Source organism: Halichoerus grypus, chromosome 8, assembly GCF_964656455.1.
Source record: "Halichoerus grypus chromosome 8, mHalGry1.hap1.1, whole genome shotgun sequence".
NCBI lineage: Eukaryota > Metazoa > Chordata > Mammalia > Carnivora > Phocidae > Halichoerus > Halichoerus grypus.
Window position 1 is genome coordinate 150,469,214 of NC_135719.1, and position 16,392 is coordinate 150,485,605.

General features: G+C 65.5%; 1 protein-coding gene across 1 annotated transcript; it reads left to right on the forward strand.

The window, feature by feature from the left end:
* The first annotated feature begins 11,461 nt into the window (after positions 1-11,461).
* C8H14orf180 (chromosome 8 C14orf180 homolog) lies at positions 11,462-16,125 on the forward strand. Its single transcript, XM_078054287.1, has 4 exons — positions 11,462-12,200; positions 13,559-13,688; positions 15,380-15,424; positions 15,903-16,125. Exons 1-4 carry the CDS (start codon positions 12,090-12,092, stop codon positions 16,106-16,108), a joined length of 492 nt encoding a protein of 163 aa, XP_077910413.1. The 5' UTR covers positions 11,462-12,089; the 3' UTR covers positions 16,109-16,125.
* Positions 16,126-16,392: the final 267 nt, after the last annotated feature.

The window sequence follows — 16,392 nt, forward strand, 5'->3', positions numbered from 1 at the left end:
TCTTTAGGTTTTATCCCCACCACCATGGCTTCCACTGCCCACACCAGGAAGCAGTGAGGGGCCCAGGTGTGCACGGGGGGCTGGGGCTCCCAGCATGACGGGATGCGCATCCCTGGGCTCCCACCCCGGGAAGCCGTCCATAAGGAGAGCTTGAGCCCGGATGCACGTGTCCCAGACCCCGTCAGCCCTCACCCTGACCATGGCAATGTCTGCATCCCCCAATACCAGTGCCAGCCCAGGCTCTTTATCCAACAGATGGACTTTTCGTGCCAGCCAGCTTGAGGGTTGGGGGGCTCCTGCTTGCATGTGGTGGGGGGTCAGGAGGACTGAGACTCCCAGGAGGGGTGGCACTCGGTGACACGCACACCTGGGCCATGCAGGTGGTGGGCATCGGGTCCAGGGCTGCTCAGCACCACACACCCACCCACCAGCCCCACCTGGTGCCACACGGCCCCCGCGGGGGAGGGGTCAGCAGCTCTGGGATGGGCAGTGACGGGCTCCAAGTCATGCAGGCAGGAGAGGGGGGCGGGGGCACCCCAGCCCTCTGGCTCCAGCGTCAGCTCTTTCTAATGCCTCGTGCCAAATGTCCAGGCAGCCGCGTGGTGCAGGGTGCAAGGGAGGCCGCCAACGGCCCCGGCGCGAACCTTCACTCCTTGCGCTGCCATTGCAGGGCCCGGTGTGGGACACCCCCCCGCAAAGCCCAAGAACCCAGGGGGCCAACACGGTCACCTACCCACGGGGCTCAGCTATGCGAAGGGTCAGCGAGCACACTCCGCGAACACACATCACATCTGTGGACCAAGCACATGCCCACACACGAATGACGGGGTGCGCGATCACGAGTGAAAACACGGGGGCGTGTGTCATGCATACGAATACTCAGCCCTGAGGCCAGCGAGCCTCGTCCCTGTCGTGAGTCCTCAGGGCCCCGAGCTCAAGGACGAAAAACCAGTGGCAGCCACATGGCGGGAGCCAGGCCCCCATCTGATGGCTCTGAACCAGAAGCCCTCACCCAGGGACCATGCACGCGCTCACCCCGTTCAAGCGCACACAGACCGCCTGGGCGGGTTGGCCGAGCCGCGGAGCCCCCCCACTCCACACCCCCCGCCTCTCCAGCCAGCCCGAGACCCTGCCGGAAAGCCAGCTGCGACAGACAGCTTTCCGCGGCCCCCAGCTTGGTTATGGCTTATGTACGGCCCCCCAGGCAGCTGGCTCGCGGGAGGGACCGGCTTTATAAATAAAATTTATCATTGTAATTATGGCTCCTGTAGAGAGCTGAGGACTTTTACAGCCTCTTGGAGGTCATGAATAATTTAGGAGATGGGAAAAGGGGCTGCTTTTGTTAGTGCACAATGGGGCCCAGTGGTTCCCATTACTGCAGCTACTGGAGACAGATGACAGGGCCCCACGTCCTGCGGTTCTGACTGGCGTGGACCAGCGGTATGCGGTGACCCGGGGCCCCGCCAGGCCCAGGGTGGGGGATGCCACCCAGGCAGCCCGGCTTCTGAATGAGGGCTCTGGCTGGGTGCCGGGGTGGCCAGGCGTGCAAGCTGCCTGAGGGTGGGTGCTTCGGTCCGAGAATGACAAGCTGTGGGCTCCAGAGTGACGGGCACTGACCGTGCCCAGCTGGCCTGTGACCTCAGGCAGGACCCTCCACCTGCATCGACAGACAGGCGTCTGTCCCAGCAGCGGCAGGTCAAGAGCACCCTGGTGGACACACGGGCCAGACACCACACACTCCACGTTGCCGGCGTCCCTCCCTCCCTGCTTCCCCCACCCCAAGTGTTATCCTGGAGTCGTGCGGAGCCTTTGCGAGACCCCAAAGGCAGGAATCTTCCTTTGCTTGCCTCCAGTAGTGGAGGACTCACTCCCTCCCGTTCAGCTGTTCCTCCCCTGGACAGCTCTGCCTGGTAGAAAATCCCGCCACCCCCACCCCACCGTGTCCCATGAAGGACGGCCTGTGGACCATAGACTCGGCTCCAGTTCAGGGTCTTAACCAGAGCATGCATCATCCCCTCCATGTAAAGCCCATACTCTCCCCCCCCTTCCCCTTCTTTCTTCCCTCCTGAGCCACACCCCCCCCCCCCACAGGCTTCACTCTCCATCCACCAAAGGGCTCTGGCCACTCCTCATCCCTCCTGGCCCTGCAATGGTGCTGAGAGCCCTCTTGTTTCTCCCCACGCCCCACCCGGGACCCAGGACCCACAGGCCCCATGCTCACACTGGAGGGTCTGGGACCCAGGACCCACAGAGCCCATGCTCACACTGGAAGTTCCGGGCCCCAGGACCCACAGGCCCCGTGCTCACACTGGAGGGTCCGGGGCCCCAGGATCCACAGGGCCCGTGCTCACACTGGAGGGTCCGGGGCCCCAGGACCCACAGGCCCCGTGCTCACACTGGAGGGTCCGGGGCGCCAGGACCCACAGGCCCCGTGCTCACACTGGAGGGTCCGGGGCCCCAGGATCCACAGGGCCCGTGCTCACACTGGAGGGTCCGGGGCCCCAGGACCCACAGGCCCCGTGCTCACACTGGAGGGTCCGGGGCGCCAGGACCCACAGGCCCCGTGCTGACACTGGAGGGTCCGGGACCCCAAGACCCACAGGCCCGTGCTCACACTGGAGGGTCCGGGCCCAAGGACCCACAGGGCCCGTGCTCACACTGGAGGGTCCAGGGCACCCAGGACACACAGGCCCCACGCTCACACTGGAGGGTCCAGGGCCCCAGGACCCACAGGCCCCGTGCTGACACTGGAGGGTCCGGGACCCCAAGACCCACAGGCCCGTGCTCACACTGGAGGGTCCGGGCCCAAGGACCCACAGGGCCCGTGCTCACACTGGAGGGTCCAGGGCACCCAGGACACACAGGCCCCACGCTCACACTGGAGGGTCCAGGGCCCCAGGACCCACAGGGCCCGTGCTCACACTGGAGGGTCCGGGGCGCCAGGACCCACAGGCCCCGTGCTCACACTGGAGGGTCCAGGGCCCCAGGACCCACAGGCCCCGTGCTGACACTGGAGGGTCCGGGACCCCAAGACCCACAGGCCCGTGCTCACACTGGAGGGTCCGGGCCCCAGGACCCACAGGGCCCGTGCTCACACTGGAGGGTCCGGGGCCCAAGGACCTACAGGCCCCGTGCTGACACTGGAGGGTCCAGGGCACCCCAGGGTCACTCCTCCAGCCCCACGGCTCTCGGTGTCACCACGGAGGCCATGCACCTGCCATAACAAAATGCCACAAACAAGGTAATTCGAGCAATAAGAAACAACAGAAATTTACTTACTCCCCACAGGGGACACAGCCCTGTGACCAAGGATGCATGGGGGCCGCACAGGGGTGAGCGGGCCCCTCGAGCCTGGCTGAGCAGCCTGCCCACGCGGGACCTGGCCCTGGATCCAGGCCATGGTGAGGGAGGGGCCACACCCGGGCCTCCCCCCCACCACCACCACAGGGCTCCTTCACCCAGCAGGACCTCAGTCCCGGGGCGGCCTGGTGGTCAGGGCCAGTGCTGGGCCACAGGTGGGGGCCCGTGTCCATGCGCTTGACAACGCAGAGGCCACCGTGACGCTCCCAGGCCATGCTGAGTCCCTGGGGTGGCCCCACCACGGAGCCCCTGCGGCCCTCCCTGACCACTGGATGGAAATCAGCCCTGCAACAGCTCGCTTTACCCGTCCGCGTGGCTGGGCCATGGGCGCCCAGGCATTTGGTGGAACATGACTCCGCCGTTTCCGGATGAGATGGGCATCTGACTCCGTGAACCAAGTAAAGCAGATGCCGGCCCGGTGTGGGTGGGCCTCGTCCGATCAGTCGGGGGTGCGAACAGAACATCAAGGCGGAGAGAGAATCCGCTGGTCCAGCTGGGACACGGGCCTGCTCGGCCTGGGGGCTCAGAGTGGAGCCCACGGCTGGCTCTCCTGGGTCTGCAGCTCACCGCCCACCGGTTGGAGACCTCGCGGCCTGCACCGGGTGACCGGTCCCTTAGAGCGACTTTTACATACACACACATGTGTGTATCTGTCTGCTTCTCTGGAAAACACTTTTCTCTTCTGGGCTTCACAGCTCTTGGGACCACGTAAGTACTGAGACGTCTCCTGCCCTCCCGAGACCCCACAGCCGAGCTAGGGCACAGCTGTGTGCCCAGGGCCTGGCACAGACCAAGGGTGCCGTGAGACCCACAGTCCGAAGAACTGGTGCGGTGCAGGGCGTTGCTTCCAGCTGACGGGAGAGTCGAGGCATGTTGCCTGGGGTCCCCTCGCTGGACAGCAATAGACCTGGGACCAAACCCGTGCTCCTGGCCCTCCACGGTGCCTCCCCGGGGCACAGGGACCAAGGACCCTCTGAGGGCTCCCCTTGGCCTGCCTTATCTCACCCTGCAGACACCAGGCAGGTATGAAACTCAAACGATGGAGGCGCATGCGGAAGGCACAGCGCATCTGATCAGATGAGGCCGGTAAACAGTACCAGGCTGGGAGCGGAGCTGGGGGCAGATCTCGTGCCGCCGGTCTTGGGGCGTGCCAATAAATCACCCGGAGCGAGCTCCTGCGGGAGCAGGCGATGTGGGCTCCCCTGCCTGGCCAGCAAGGGGCACGAAGGCAGCTGTCCCGGAGTCCTGGCCTGGGGGGTGCGGCCGAGTCTCCCGTGGTGGGGGCCCCCGGGCGCAGGCCGTCACCAGCCAGGCACGGCGGTCGGGGCAGGAGGGGTGTCTGGCTCCAGGGCCTCGGGAAACCAAGCTGCAGGCAGGACCCCCGGTGCCCTCAGCCCTCCCCGGTGCTATCCCTAGAACAGGGGACACCACACTGTGTCCCTTTACACACGAGGGTGGGAAGGGCTTTACAGGAACACGCCTGCCCGTCCATCCTCCACCCGGTCCACGGCTGCTTCCGCCCCGTGAGGCAGAGTCAAGCCCAGAGAGCCTCACATCTGCCGTCCGACCCTTTACACGGAGAGTCTGCTGCCCCAGCACGGAGATACGCACCCCCGCAGGGCACCTCGCGACCTCTGCGCACACCGTGCACCGACGCTGCGTTCCAGGCGCTGTGGCTTGCGTGGCCTGCGGGGGACCCCTCTGCTCCCACTGCCCCTCCCAGCCCTGGTCCTCCCTGGACGCCCGGGGGCCCTGCAGCTTTGCCTGAGTGCTCAACAGAGACAGAGTTGGGGGATCTCTCTACACCCCCTCGGGCCGCCCCAAGACTGGCTGAAACCATCCAAACCCATCAGGGATCTGCCTACGCTTGGGCCCCTTGTCCTTCCTCGGGCCTCACCCCATCAGGGCTGTTACGTGCGCCAGCGCATTGGGAGCGGGCGGGGGGCACTGAGCCCCGGCCAGGCTGCCACCTCCCGGCTGTGTGGCTTCGGGGGGGTTGTCTCCGTGCTCTGAGGGCACGTGCTCATCTGCAAATGTGGGGCAGCTCAACACCTGCCAGCTGATACCCCCACACAGCAAGGAGCCCCAGCCCCAGCCCAGAGGGAACCCCAGGAAATGCTGGTCCCTTTGCCCCTGCTGTCCCCCTCTGACCTGAACACCGGCTCTGCCTGTTGGGGCGATATGGGGCTCAGCCAGTGCACCCCAGATCGGCAGCATGGGATCCATGCTTGGCCTTTTCCTCCTGGGACCCCAGAGCAGGACGTAGAGGGTGCAGGGGTGAGAAGCAGGGTGGGCTGGGTCAAGGGCAGGGTCAAGCAGGGGCTGGACTCTATGCTCCCCTCCCCTCCCACAGCCCCCACATCACCCCACCCCCGCCTTCACCACCCCCACTCTGCCTCTGATTCCAATCCATGGGCTTTCCAAGGGCTGCACAGCTCTGGAACAGGAAGCTGGGAGGGCAGGGAGGGGACACTGACCCCTTATCTTGTCTGTGTTCAGGGCCTGGGAAACCAGTAGTTCCTCTCCTGCACCAGGGCCAACGGCCTATCCACAGGGTTACTGCTATTTCTGCCAAAGGGGGGAGATAATTATAGCTCAGCTCTTGCCAGCTGGCCAAGCTCTGCCACCGAGGGGCCTGGGGCGGGGACGCCGGCCGGCCCCAGACTGGCCCCACAGGCCGACCGGCGGCAGCTCCAGTCCAGAGCAGCTGCAAGAGGCCGGACAGGCCCGGGACTCCCTCTCCGGGGGGCCCAAGATCGGGCCAGCAGCACACTAGACCACTCCCACTGGACGACGCCACAGAGCCTGGCTTCACGGACCCAGGAGGGAGCCGGGTGAGGTCCCAGCTCAGGGCAATAGGGAGAAGCTCACTTCCCATTTGGGAATGAAGCTGCCAGAGCAGAGATTCGCAGCCAGAGATGTGGGCAGAGAACCTGGAACGGGCAGGCGGACGGGTGGGCAGGTGGGCAGGTGGATCGGCAGACAGGTAGGCAGGTGGGCAGGGGGGCAGGCGACAGATGGACAGGCGGACAGGTGGATGGGTGGACACAGGCCAGGCAGAGCACACTGCGTGGCCCTGGACAAGGACTGGGGGCTGTCCATCCCATTCACCTGGGACGTGGGCTTTCAGAGCTAAAATGGGCACATTCCCAAGCAAACCAGGGTGGTCAGTGAGCCCAGAAGACCCAGGCCCCTCTGAACCTCATGTCTTGTCTGAAAGTTGGGGGTGGTGGGTGCTCGCAGAGACACCACCAGTCCCTGGCGCTCTGAGCCCTTCCTCAGCAGCCTGGCCTGACCCGAGGGCTCCTGGACGCCCGTGGGTGAGGTCGGGAACTTGGCCGGTTCCCACCACAAAGCTGGGGTGCAAGTCCCTACAAATCTCCCCTGGCGATGAGCCAAGCGCCATCCCTTCGAAAGCAGCCGGCGGCAAGGATTCTTGTCATTTCGTGGGGGCCAAGGCCAGGACACCAGCGGGCCCTCCTCCAAGGCCCCGGGGTTCCTGCTGAGGGCAGGTCTACGCAGGTGCAGCCAGGTTGAGCCAGGAATGGAGTCTTACTCCAGTCACTTAGCCCAGGCCACAGCATTTGGTTATCCCCAGGGAACCGGCCCTTTTCTGAGCTCACTTGATCAGAAGGAATCTCTGCTCTGGCCCACGGTGCACGTGGGTCACCCCTCCAACTCAGAGCACACCATGTATTGGGCACCTACTGCGTGCAGACCCCTCCAGGAAGGTTAGTGCATTATCTCCATCTTTACGGCATGCTAGATGGTTGGCATAGACCTCCGCTCTACATGGGGGCCCGGAATTCAGGGTGAGTGGCCCACCTGGGTCTCCCTGTGGCCAAGGTCTAGGCCAGGGTCTACCCGCTCCCTTCTGCCTGGGGCTCTCAAGGCCAAGATCCCCCATACTAGAGTACCCCCCGCACCCAGCAGACAGGCAGCCATCACCTTGACCTGCTGTTGCCCTATGTGCAGAGATGTGGGGGGCTGTCTTCAGAGACGGCAGGACCGCTCCTGGTCCCTGTGCACCCAGCTCCAGGCAGGTGCCTGGGCAAGCCCAGTGAGCCAGCTGTCAGCCAGGGGGTGGCCCCCAGGGGTTCTCCTCTTGCTTAAGTCAGAAATGTGTGTTATCTGGGGAGCTGCCAGCCTGCTCTGGACTGAGTGCTGGGCTGTGGGCAGCCGGCCCTTCCTGGGGACCCCTGCCCACTGGCCCTCACTCCGCCCCCCAGCCTCCTGAGGGGAGGCCGGCGTGGGCGTGTCCATGGCCTCCTGTCCCCTTCTCCAGCTGGAAGAAGGTGTAGCGTGTGTCCTGTGGTCTCAGCAGCACCCGCAACTTAATTCAGACAAGCTGCTCAGGGGAGGGGGAGGGCAACCACCACCCAAGGCCACCAAGCCCCGTGGTGACAGCTTCCTCCACGGCCAGACTGTCCAGAGGCCACTGCCCCACCGTTGTAATGGAAACTTCTCAGCTGGCCTGTGAGCCGCGGCAGCTCCGGTTCCCACTCTGCTCAAGGCTCCGATCGCCAGCGCACTGGGGGCCGGACAGGTGGGCGAGTTCACCCAGGGGTGCAGCACCTGCAGGAGCCCAGGTGGGCCGGGGCGGCGCCTCTGTGTGTGTGTGTGTGAGTGTGTGTGTGTGTGTGTGTGTGTGTGCACGCGCACGCACAGGGTCGGGGGTCGGGGGGGGCTGTGCCCGTGTGTGGTGTGTGAACGGTGGGGCTCATAGCTCCAGTCTCTGCAGGGTAAGGTCCCAACGTGGTTCTCCCACCTGCGCCAGCCCGGCGGCCCCTGGAGGAGCTGTCACCAGGACAGGTGCGCAGGATGAGCCCGGGCGGTGGCTCTGCTCGATCAGGCTCCAGACCTGCCGGGTCAGGAGGAGACGCTCAGCCTCCCCAGGCTACAGGACTGCCGGCGAGCTCCTCCATCCCCCGAGCCCTGGGGTCCTGTGGGTGAACAGGCACAGCGCAGGGTGTGAGGGGTGACGGGGAGCAGTGTGGGTGCCGAACTGGCTGTCGGCCCCATGGTCACAGCTGAGGAGGGCCCCTCCCTGTGCAGGGCTGCACTATGTGGGGGTCTCAGAGGGACCCCTGGCGAGGATGGAGACGTACCAGCAGGCAGTGGGTGGCCGGTGGCACGGGCGTGGGCATGGGGGTGAGCGGGACACAGAGGCGTGGCCAGCCTGGCCCGGGTGGAGGTGAGAGCGATGGCAGGACAGGTGGCCCGGCTGTCGGAGGCGGTGAGCCGGGCGGGAGCTGGAGCTGGGGGGGGCGGGGGGGAGGCTGGTGGGAGCAGTGTGCAGAGCTGGGGCTGGGGGGGCCATGGAGGGTGCTGGGCTGCCGAGCTGGGCTGCAGAGGCTCAGCCTCCGTGGGCCAAACCCCATAGACGGTCAGGGCTCTTGTGGACGCACGGCCTTGGTCGGCCTGCGCTCCTAGGAAGGAGGGCAGGAGAGCCTGAGGCTCCCCGCTCGGCACTCCTGCCCCACCACGCCTGGAGCAGGAGCTCTGGGGAAGGCCGGGGGCAGGCCCTGCGCCTCAGGCTCCCTTGGCCCACCTCTGACCAGCAGGCCCAGCCAGGCAGGCCCCCACCCAGAGACAAGGCTGGGCAGGCTCGGGCTGCAGCGACCAGTGTCCCTACCCCCAGGGGAAGAGGGTGTCCCCTCAACAGAGGTGAGAGGCTGTTGACCGAGAAGCCCTGCCCTTGGGGCGTGTCCTCCACGGGTGGGGGGGTGGTGGTGACACTCCGCAGGCCCCAGGCCTGAGCTATTTTCCGCCCTTTATCACCCATCTGTCACAAGCAGCCTCCGAGTGGAGGGCACTCCTGTTACACTCTGCTGCTGCTGGAGGCCCCGAGGCCTCCCCGCTCCCATGCGGGGCCCTGCCCTGGGCCAGCCGGCCGGGGGTGGAGGGGGCACTGCCCGGGGCTGGAGGGGGGCTGTGGAGGAGCCGGGGGCGGTACCAAGAGCCATCCTCACCTCCTCCTGTGCGACGGGTGGGGAGACTGAGGCCCAGGACAGTCATGCTGTTGAGAAAGACGCTGAGCCATAGGGAGACAGAGCCCGGGACTCAAGCCAGTCCTGGGGGTAGGCAAAGGCCCCCACTTCCTCTCGGAGGAAGTGACATTTAAGGGGAAGCTGGAGCCTGAGCAAGATGCAGAGATGGGGCAAAGGCAGGTGGGGCAGGGAGGGTAGGTAGAGGGGAGGTGGGGTGGCGGGGAGGTGGAGGGAGACCCCCCGGCAGCAGACGAGGACCCAGGCAAAGGCACATGGCCAGAGAAGGCCTGGGGCTCCCGAGAGCCGCCTGGGGGGAGGGCACCGTCCTCACACGGGCACAGGGGCCCCAGGCTCTCTGCCCGAGCAAGGCCACTCTTCCCCTGAGCGACTGTCCCAGGCTCCCTCTGAGCCCCTGACACACACGGCCGTGCTTGCCCTCACCGAGCCCACGGAGGACGTTGCCACCAGGATCCCTATTTTCAGCTGAGTAGACTGAGGCACACAGAGCTTAGAGGCCTGTCCACGGTCACACATGGTCACACAGGGTCCCTTGCTGAAGCTGGTGGGACCCACTGGGCTGCCCGCACCAGAGCCACGGAGACACACACGAACACACACACACACACACAGAGGCACATTTACACTCAGACACACTCACGCACATGGCATGCACCCACATGCTTGTGCGATCACACCCCCCACTCACACTCACAGGTGCTCCACGTGCATGAGCACACTCATGCCCATATGTACAAATAGCCATGCATACTCGCATGTGCGTGCACACGCACGGACACGCACACTAAGGTGTATGTGCAGCCACCCTCACACATACATGCAGGCACACACAGACATGCTCGCACATATATGCACATGGACACACGCTCACAGGCACACACGTGCACACACACGCACGCTCGTGCTCACACGTGTGCACACACGCTCACGTGCACACTCACACACGCTCGTGCTCACACGTGTGCATACACGCTCACATGCACACACTCATGCTTGCACACACACACGCTCGTGCTCACACATGTGCATACACGCTCACGTGCTCACACGTGTGCATCCATGCTCACATGCACACACACGCGCTCGTGCTCACACGTGTGCATCCACACTCACATGCACACACACGTGCTCGTGCTCACGTGTGCATACACGCTCACATGCACACACTCACACATGCTCGTGCTCACAGGTGTGCATCCACACTCACATGCACACACACGCGCTCGTGCTCACACGTGTGCATCCACGCTCACATGCACACACTCACACGTGCTCGTGCTCACACGTGTGCATACACGCTCACATGCACACACTCATGCTCGCACGCACACACACGCTCGTGCTCACATGTGTGCACACCCGATGGTGTCCCCAGTCCCGAGCGGTTCCTCACCTGAGAGGCCGGCAAGCCGCCCTCCCTGCCGTGTCCCCCTCGCTGGGCTCGAGGCTCCTTCCCTGACTCTATTTGCAGTAAAACCCTGACGCTGAGGAGGAGAAAGCTGCTCCCTTTAGAAATAATTAAAGCCACCTGGCTGCGGAGCGCGGCTGTCATTCCCAGGCCCTGCACGGCTCTGCTGCTGACGCCTGCCGGGGCCGAGGGCGCAGCCACCGCGTCATCTCCCGGGGGAAGACTGTACGGAGGCCCCGCTCAACCCTCGAGGCCGTCCGGCTCTCAGGGGACCCTGACGGCACCATGCAGGGGACAGTGCGGACCCTCACCGTCAGCCCCGCTCTCAGCGCTGGGTGCGGGGGGCATCCTTGGAGGACAGAAGCCAGGGACGCTCCTCACAAAACCCAAACGTTCGCCATGTACAGAGGCGGCAGGGATGTCCGCAAAGGACCCCAGACCAGGGAGCCCTGGAGGAGCCTGGGGCTGGGGATAAGGAGGGGCAGGTGACCCCCATGCCACCCCCAACGCCTCTCGTTATCCAGGGGGAGGGGCAGAGACTGCCCTGGTGTCCGAGTGGCTGGGGAAGCCCTGGGCTCAATTTCTCCACATGTTCACTGAAGAGGGTGGGCCCATCACCGCCCCCCCCCCGCCAGGGCCCTGGAAGGACTAAAGCTCAATGCCTGGCTTCACCTGCAGGGTGCCTGGCGCGGTCTGCGCCCACAGCAGGACCGGGGGAGGTCTCAGAAGTCAGGAACCCTTCAAAGGCGAATGAGAACCCACCAAGAGGGGCCGCGTCAGGGAGGACAGGCTCACGGGTGGACGTGGGGAGGCGCCACCTTACACCTAGAAAGTAAGCAGGTTAAACCTGGGACAGGGCGGGACAGACACACGGAGACAAGAGAGTCTGGGCGGGCCCCACCAGCTCCAGCCCCTCACGGAGCTGGAGACCCTCTGGAGCAGCCTTCCCAGTCCCATGGAGCCCCAACAGTGCCCGGCCCTGGACCCCTTCCCTCACACCCCGGAGGCCCCCCAACATGACCTCAAAACATGCACATGACATGATCAAACGCACGCTTCCTGAGCACCCAGTACCGGAGGCTGGTTGTAAGTTACCGACGGCAGCCCCGTGCAATACGGCACAACCGTGAGGGCTGACGATGGGGGACACTGGCCGCCGGGGAGGGTGCAGGGAGCACTGTGCTGGGAGCACCGGAAGGAAAGCCCCGTCTGCTCATGGGCAGGGCAGACAGACGTCCCCTCCGTCTACTCCTACCAGTGCTGCTCGTACAATAAATAATGTCCCTGCTTCTTTTAGGACCATGTTCCAATAAATGAGGACTGCAGGGCGAGCCTTGAGCCCCAACTCCCGGCCAGAGAAGCGACATCACACCAGGAAGAATGAAGAGGCCGCTCCGGGCTCGCTGATGCCCAGGGCAGGGAGGGTAAGGCTGGGTCCTGGACAAGAGCCAACCCCAGGATCCCAAGGCCAAGTGCACCAGGGTCAGCCACCTGGGCCCCCCGCCGGGGGCAGGGAAGGGGAGCTGAGACAGGAGGCACGGTCCCTGTCCTTGCCCGAGCTGTCCTGGCCCCAGGAACCCCAGGAGAGAAAATCACCGGGGTCGGGAGTTGGGGGTTGGTGGCTCTTCAAAGGTGTGGTCTGGCAGAGAGGGTTGGAGACCCCTGGAGGGGACACGGCATGCCCAAAGGTGCAAGGCCAGGGCCGAGGGCAGGGGTACAGCATGCAAGGGCAGGGAGAGTGGGCCAGGAGAGAGCGCAGGTGAGGCAGAGAAAGCAGGAGCCATGGGGGTGCTCCAGATGCTTCCCCCGCATGGTCACTTTGCAGCCCAGGGAGGAGGGCTTGTGAGTGGGGGAGGGTGGACAGAGGAGGGCCAGGCCAGGGCAGTGGGGACCGACTTCAGACCTGAGTCCACACCTAGCCTCTGTACTCACTTCCAGGCTGGTGGCAGGCCACAGGCCCAGGCGTCCCACCAAGTGGAGGGGACAGCTCTGAGCTGGGCCCAACCCCAGGACTAGGCGGGTCCCGTGCCCCCCAGAAGGCCAGCAGTAAGCTCTGTGAGACCAGGGCCTCCCAGCCAGGAGCCATTCAAAATGGGTGTACTCAGCTCAGAACAGCCTGTTGTCCCCAGTTTATAGGTGGGAACACTGAGGCTCAGAGCAGTCTAGCAGCTCCACATTCCAAACAGCACGGTGGGAGGGCAGCCCCTGGGCGGGCACCTGTGTCCAGGCTCTGTCCCGCCGCAGCCCAGGTCTCATGCTCAGATCCCTCGCCGTGTCCACAGGTGAGTGACAGAGACCCGCTGTGTGACACAAGCCAGGCACTGACCCCGGACAGCCCTGGCTCAGGGCCCGGCCTCCTCCCCGGCCCCCGGGTGCAGAGGAGCCCTGGGGGCCCAGTGCTCCGGGATCCAGAGAGGTTTTGTGCGGGCAGCTCGGACAGGAAGACGGCCCTCGGTGGATAGCCACAGTTACTGATATGATCATCATTATTGTTACAGATACCGTCGGGGTTGGGGGGGCACGGTCCTGGGCGGCCATGAACACCGCCATCCGTTGTGATGGCCCCGATGGCTCTGTTCCAGCCCCCACCACCCGGGAGCAGCCCCGCAGTCAGGCCGCCAGGCTGGGGCAGCAGGTGGGGCAGGTCCACGGGGGTCTCCACGCCCCCCATCGGGTCCCCCACAGCGCATCCCTCTGCATAAACCCAGAGGAGGCAGCGGGGATCCTGGCCCCTGGGGGCTCACTTCTGCTCACTTCCCTCTGCCTCCCACCCCTGCCCCAGGAGGGCGACAGGAGGGGCCCCCCCTCCATCCTGAGGCGGAGCGGGCCGGGGTGCGGCAGCCACGGGGCCGAGCCACAGAGGACGTCGAGGCGTGTGCGGTTCCGGGAACCCCTGGAGGTGACCGTCCACTGTAAGAACGGAGCTCAGCAAGCAGGCGCAGGGCCAGGTGGGGCGGGGGGCCACATGTCCCAGGACCTCACAGAGGGCCATCTGGAGGGACCACAGCCACCTATCCTGTCTGCAGACAGAACCCCAATAAAACCCGGCCCACGGCTCAGGCTAGACAGTAACAGTCAACAGAACAGCCACTAGCAGGAAAAAAGCAGATCAGAGCTGCCCAAATCGCAACTGTCCTCTCGAGGGAAGGCCAGTGGGCAGTGTCCCCAGCGCCCGCCCACCCTTCCCGCCAGCACTGGAAGCTTCCCACTGCCCCTCAGCTGCCCCCACACCTGCGTCCCTCACTGCCCACCTCCCGAATTCTCCCAGCCCCAGCCGAGGTCCTGGGGTCCTCCTGCCCCAGAGCCCCTCCCCGCCACCTGCCCTCTCCTCCCCTGGCCCCTTCACTCCCTGCCCATGGGACTGGCTCCTGTATCAGCTAGCTACGCCATGTAACAAATTACCACAGACTTAGAAGCTTCGAGCAGCCCACGTTTATTATCGCGGTGACCCCGTGGGTCAGGGCTCTAGGCACGGCCTAGCTGGTCCTCTGCTCAGGTCTCCCAGGGCAGCTATCCAGGTGTGGGCCGGGGCGGCCTCCCAGCTGAGGCCTGGGACCCTATTCCAAGCTCACAGAGCTGTTGCAGACTTTGTTTCCTTGCAGCTGTAGAACCCACAGCGGAGCACCTCCAAGACCAGGAGCAGACCCTCCCTTTTTTTTAAACAGCTTGCCTGATGAGGCCAGGCCCACCCAAGATAATCTCCCTTTTGATGGGCTCAGTCAGCTGATTGGGGTTTGCCGCTCAGTTGCAGAATCCCTCCCGCGTTGCCTTCTTCTGTTGGGTAGAAGTCACAGCCCCACACTAAGGGGAGAGGATGACACTAGAGGGGTAGGAACCACGGGGGCATCTTAGATCCTGCCCACCACAGCCCCCAGGCAAGGTACTTCCTGAGACCTACTGAGTGATGGGTAAAACTCCCACCCAGCACGTGTTAGCTCCTCCCTGGATGGCCCGCCCTAAACGTCCAGTCGAGGCCTCAACCCCGCTCCCGAGGCCCGTGCCGCTCGCTAGGCTCCTCACACCTGCTCTTCGCACCCATCCCTTCCAGGTCCAGCGCTCGCCCCACAAGCACAGCTCTGCACTCCCCAGGAGCTTCCCAGCAGCCCTGGAGACAGACACTCAGCAGGCCGGGAATCAAGGCCCAGGCAGTCCAGGGGGTGGCCTGGGGCCCCCCAGTGCACTGTGGGGATGGGCAGGAGCGAGGGCCCTGCCCGGCCCTCTCCCAGTGCCAGCCTCTAGGGCCCTGCCCAGGGACCCCCGGCAGGCCCCTCCCCCAAGCCACCACGGGGTCACCACATCCACACTCCCACAGGCTCTGAGAGCAGCACCCAGCCTCTTGGGCTCCCCAAGTTCTGGCAGCCTGAGCCTGAAGCCGTGAGGCAGGGGGGACCCCTAGGTGGTGCTGGGGCCGCTGGCCGGCCGGGGGGGCGTGGATCTCCCACTTGTGAAACAGGGTAGCTGCATCTGACTCGCCCGTCTCAGGGTGCTTTGCGGGGTGGGCGTGAGATGCGAGGTCCTGAGGGCACGGGGCAGGCTGAGGCAGCGTGCGCCCCCAGGCAGGGGGCCCTCCCTGCCCAAGCCCACCCTCGGTTCTCCTTCCCAGACATCGCCCGCAGGGAGCCCACCACCACCACCACCACCACCAGGGGTGAGTCTGAACCCTCGCCCCCACCCCCGCATGCCGTGCCCAGGCCACCCTTGCAGCACACCCCTCACCCCCAGTGGCTCCAGCAGGGCCCGCCCCCCCCTCCCCCCCCGCCCCGGCAAGGCCACTCCCTCAGCCAGGGTCCCTGACACACAGCATGGCCAGCAGCTCCCCTCTGCAGTCACTCCCCCTTACTCCTTCCCCAAGGGAGGGTGCCGGGCACAGCCGATGGGAGGCTCTTTCACAAGGAAGCCACCCAACACTGGCAGAGGCCCCAGGCAGGGAGGGGGGTGCCCCACGCCCCACGGGGACCATGGGGGCACCCCAAGGACCCACTCCGAAGGAGCCCACCCTCGGGGTGAGCCTCCCTCTGTCTGCAGCCTCCCCACCAGCCCCGCAGGGAGGAGGGAGCCCCACAGGGTCCTCATGGTGGGGCTGGGCCTGCGGGCAGGGGTTCATCCGGGTCCCGCTCCGCCCCCAGCGCCCAGCCGGCCCAGGCCCCGAGGCGGCTCCCTGCTCCTGCAGCTGTCCGTGTGTGTCCTGCTGCTGCTGGTGCTGGGCCTGGTCTACGGCCGAGCCAAGCCCGTGGCGCTGGCCCTTGAGGACCTCCGGGCCCGGCTGCTGGTGCTCGCCCTGCGCCTGAGGCATACGGCCCTCACCTGCTGGCGGGGCCTCCTGCAGCGCTGACGGGGGCTGGCCGGACGCTCCCCTCCACGCCTGGGGCCCGGCCCGCCGTGCAGGGCAGGAGCGGGGGAGCCCCAGGTCAGGTGGGAGGGCTTCCAGCCGAGCCCGCCCCCTGCAACAGGCCCCTCTTGCTGCACATGCTAGGGTCCACCGTGAGGTTTTATTAGAAAGAGAATTCCACACAGGCTTCGGCCCTGAGAGCCCCCCAGGCCCTCCCTCACCCCGGTGGGAACTCTCTGTACCCTTGGGCCAGGCCTGGACGTGGCCACACGCGGAGCCCCCTGAAG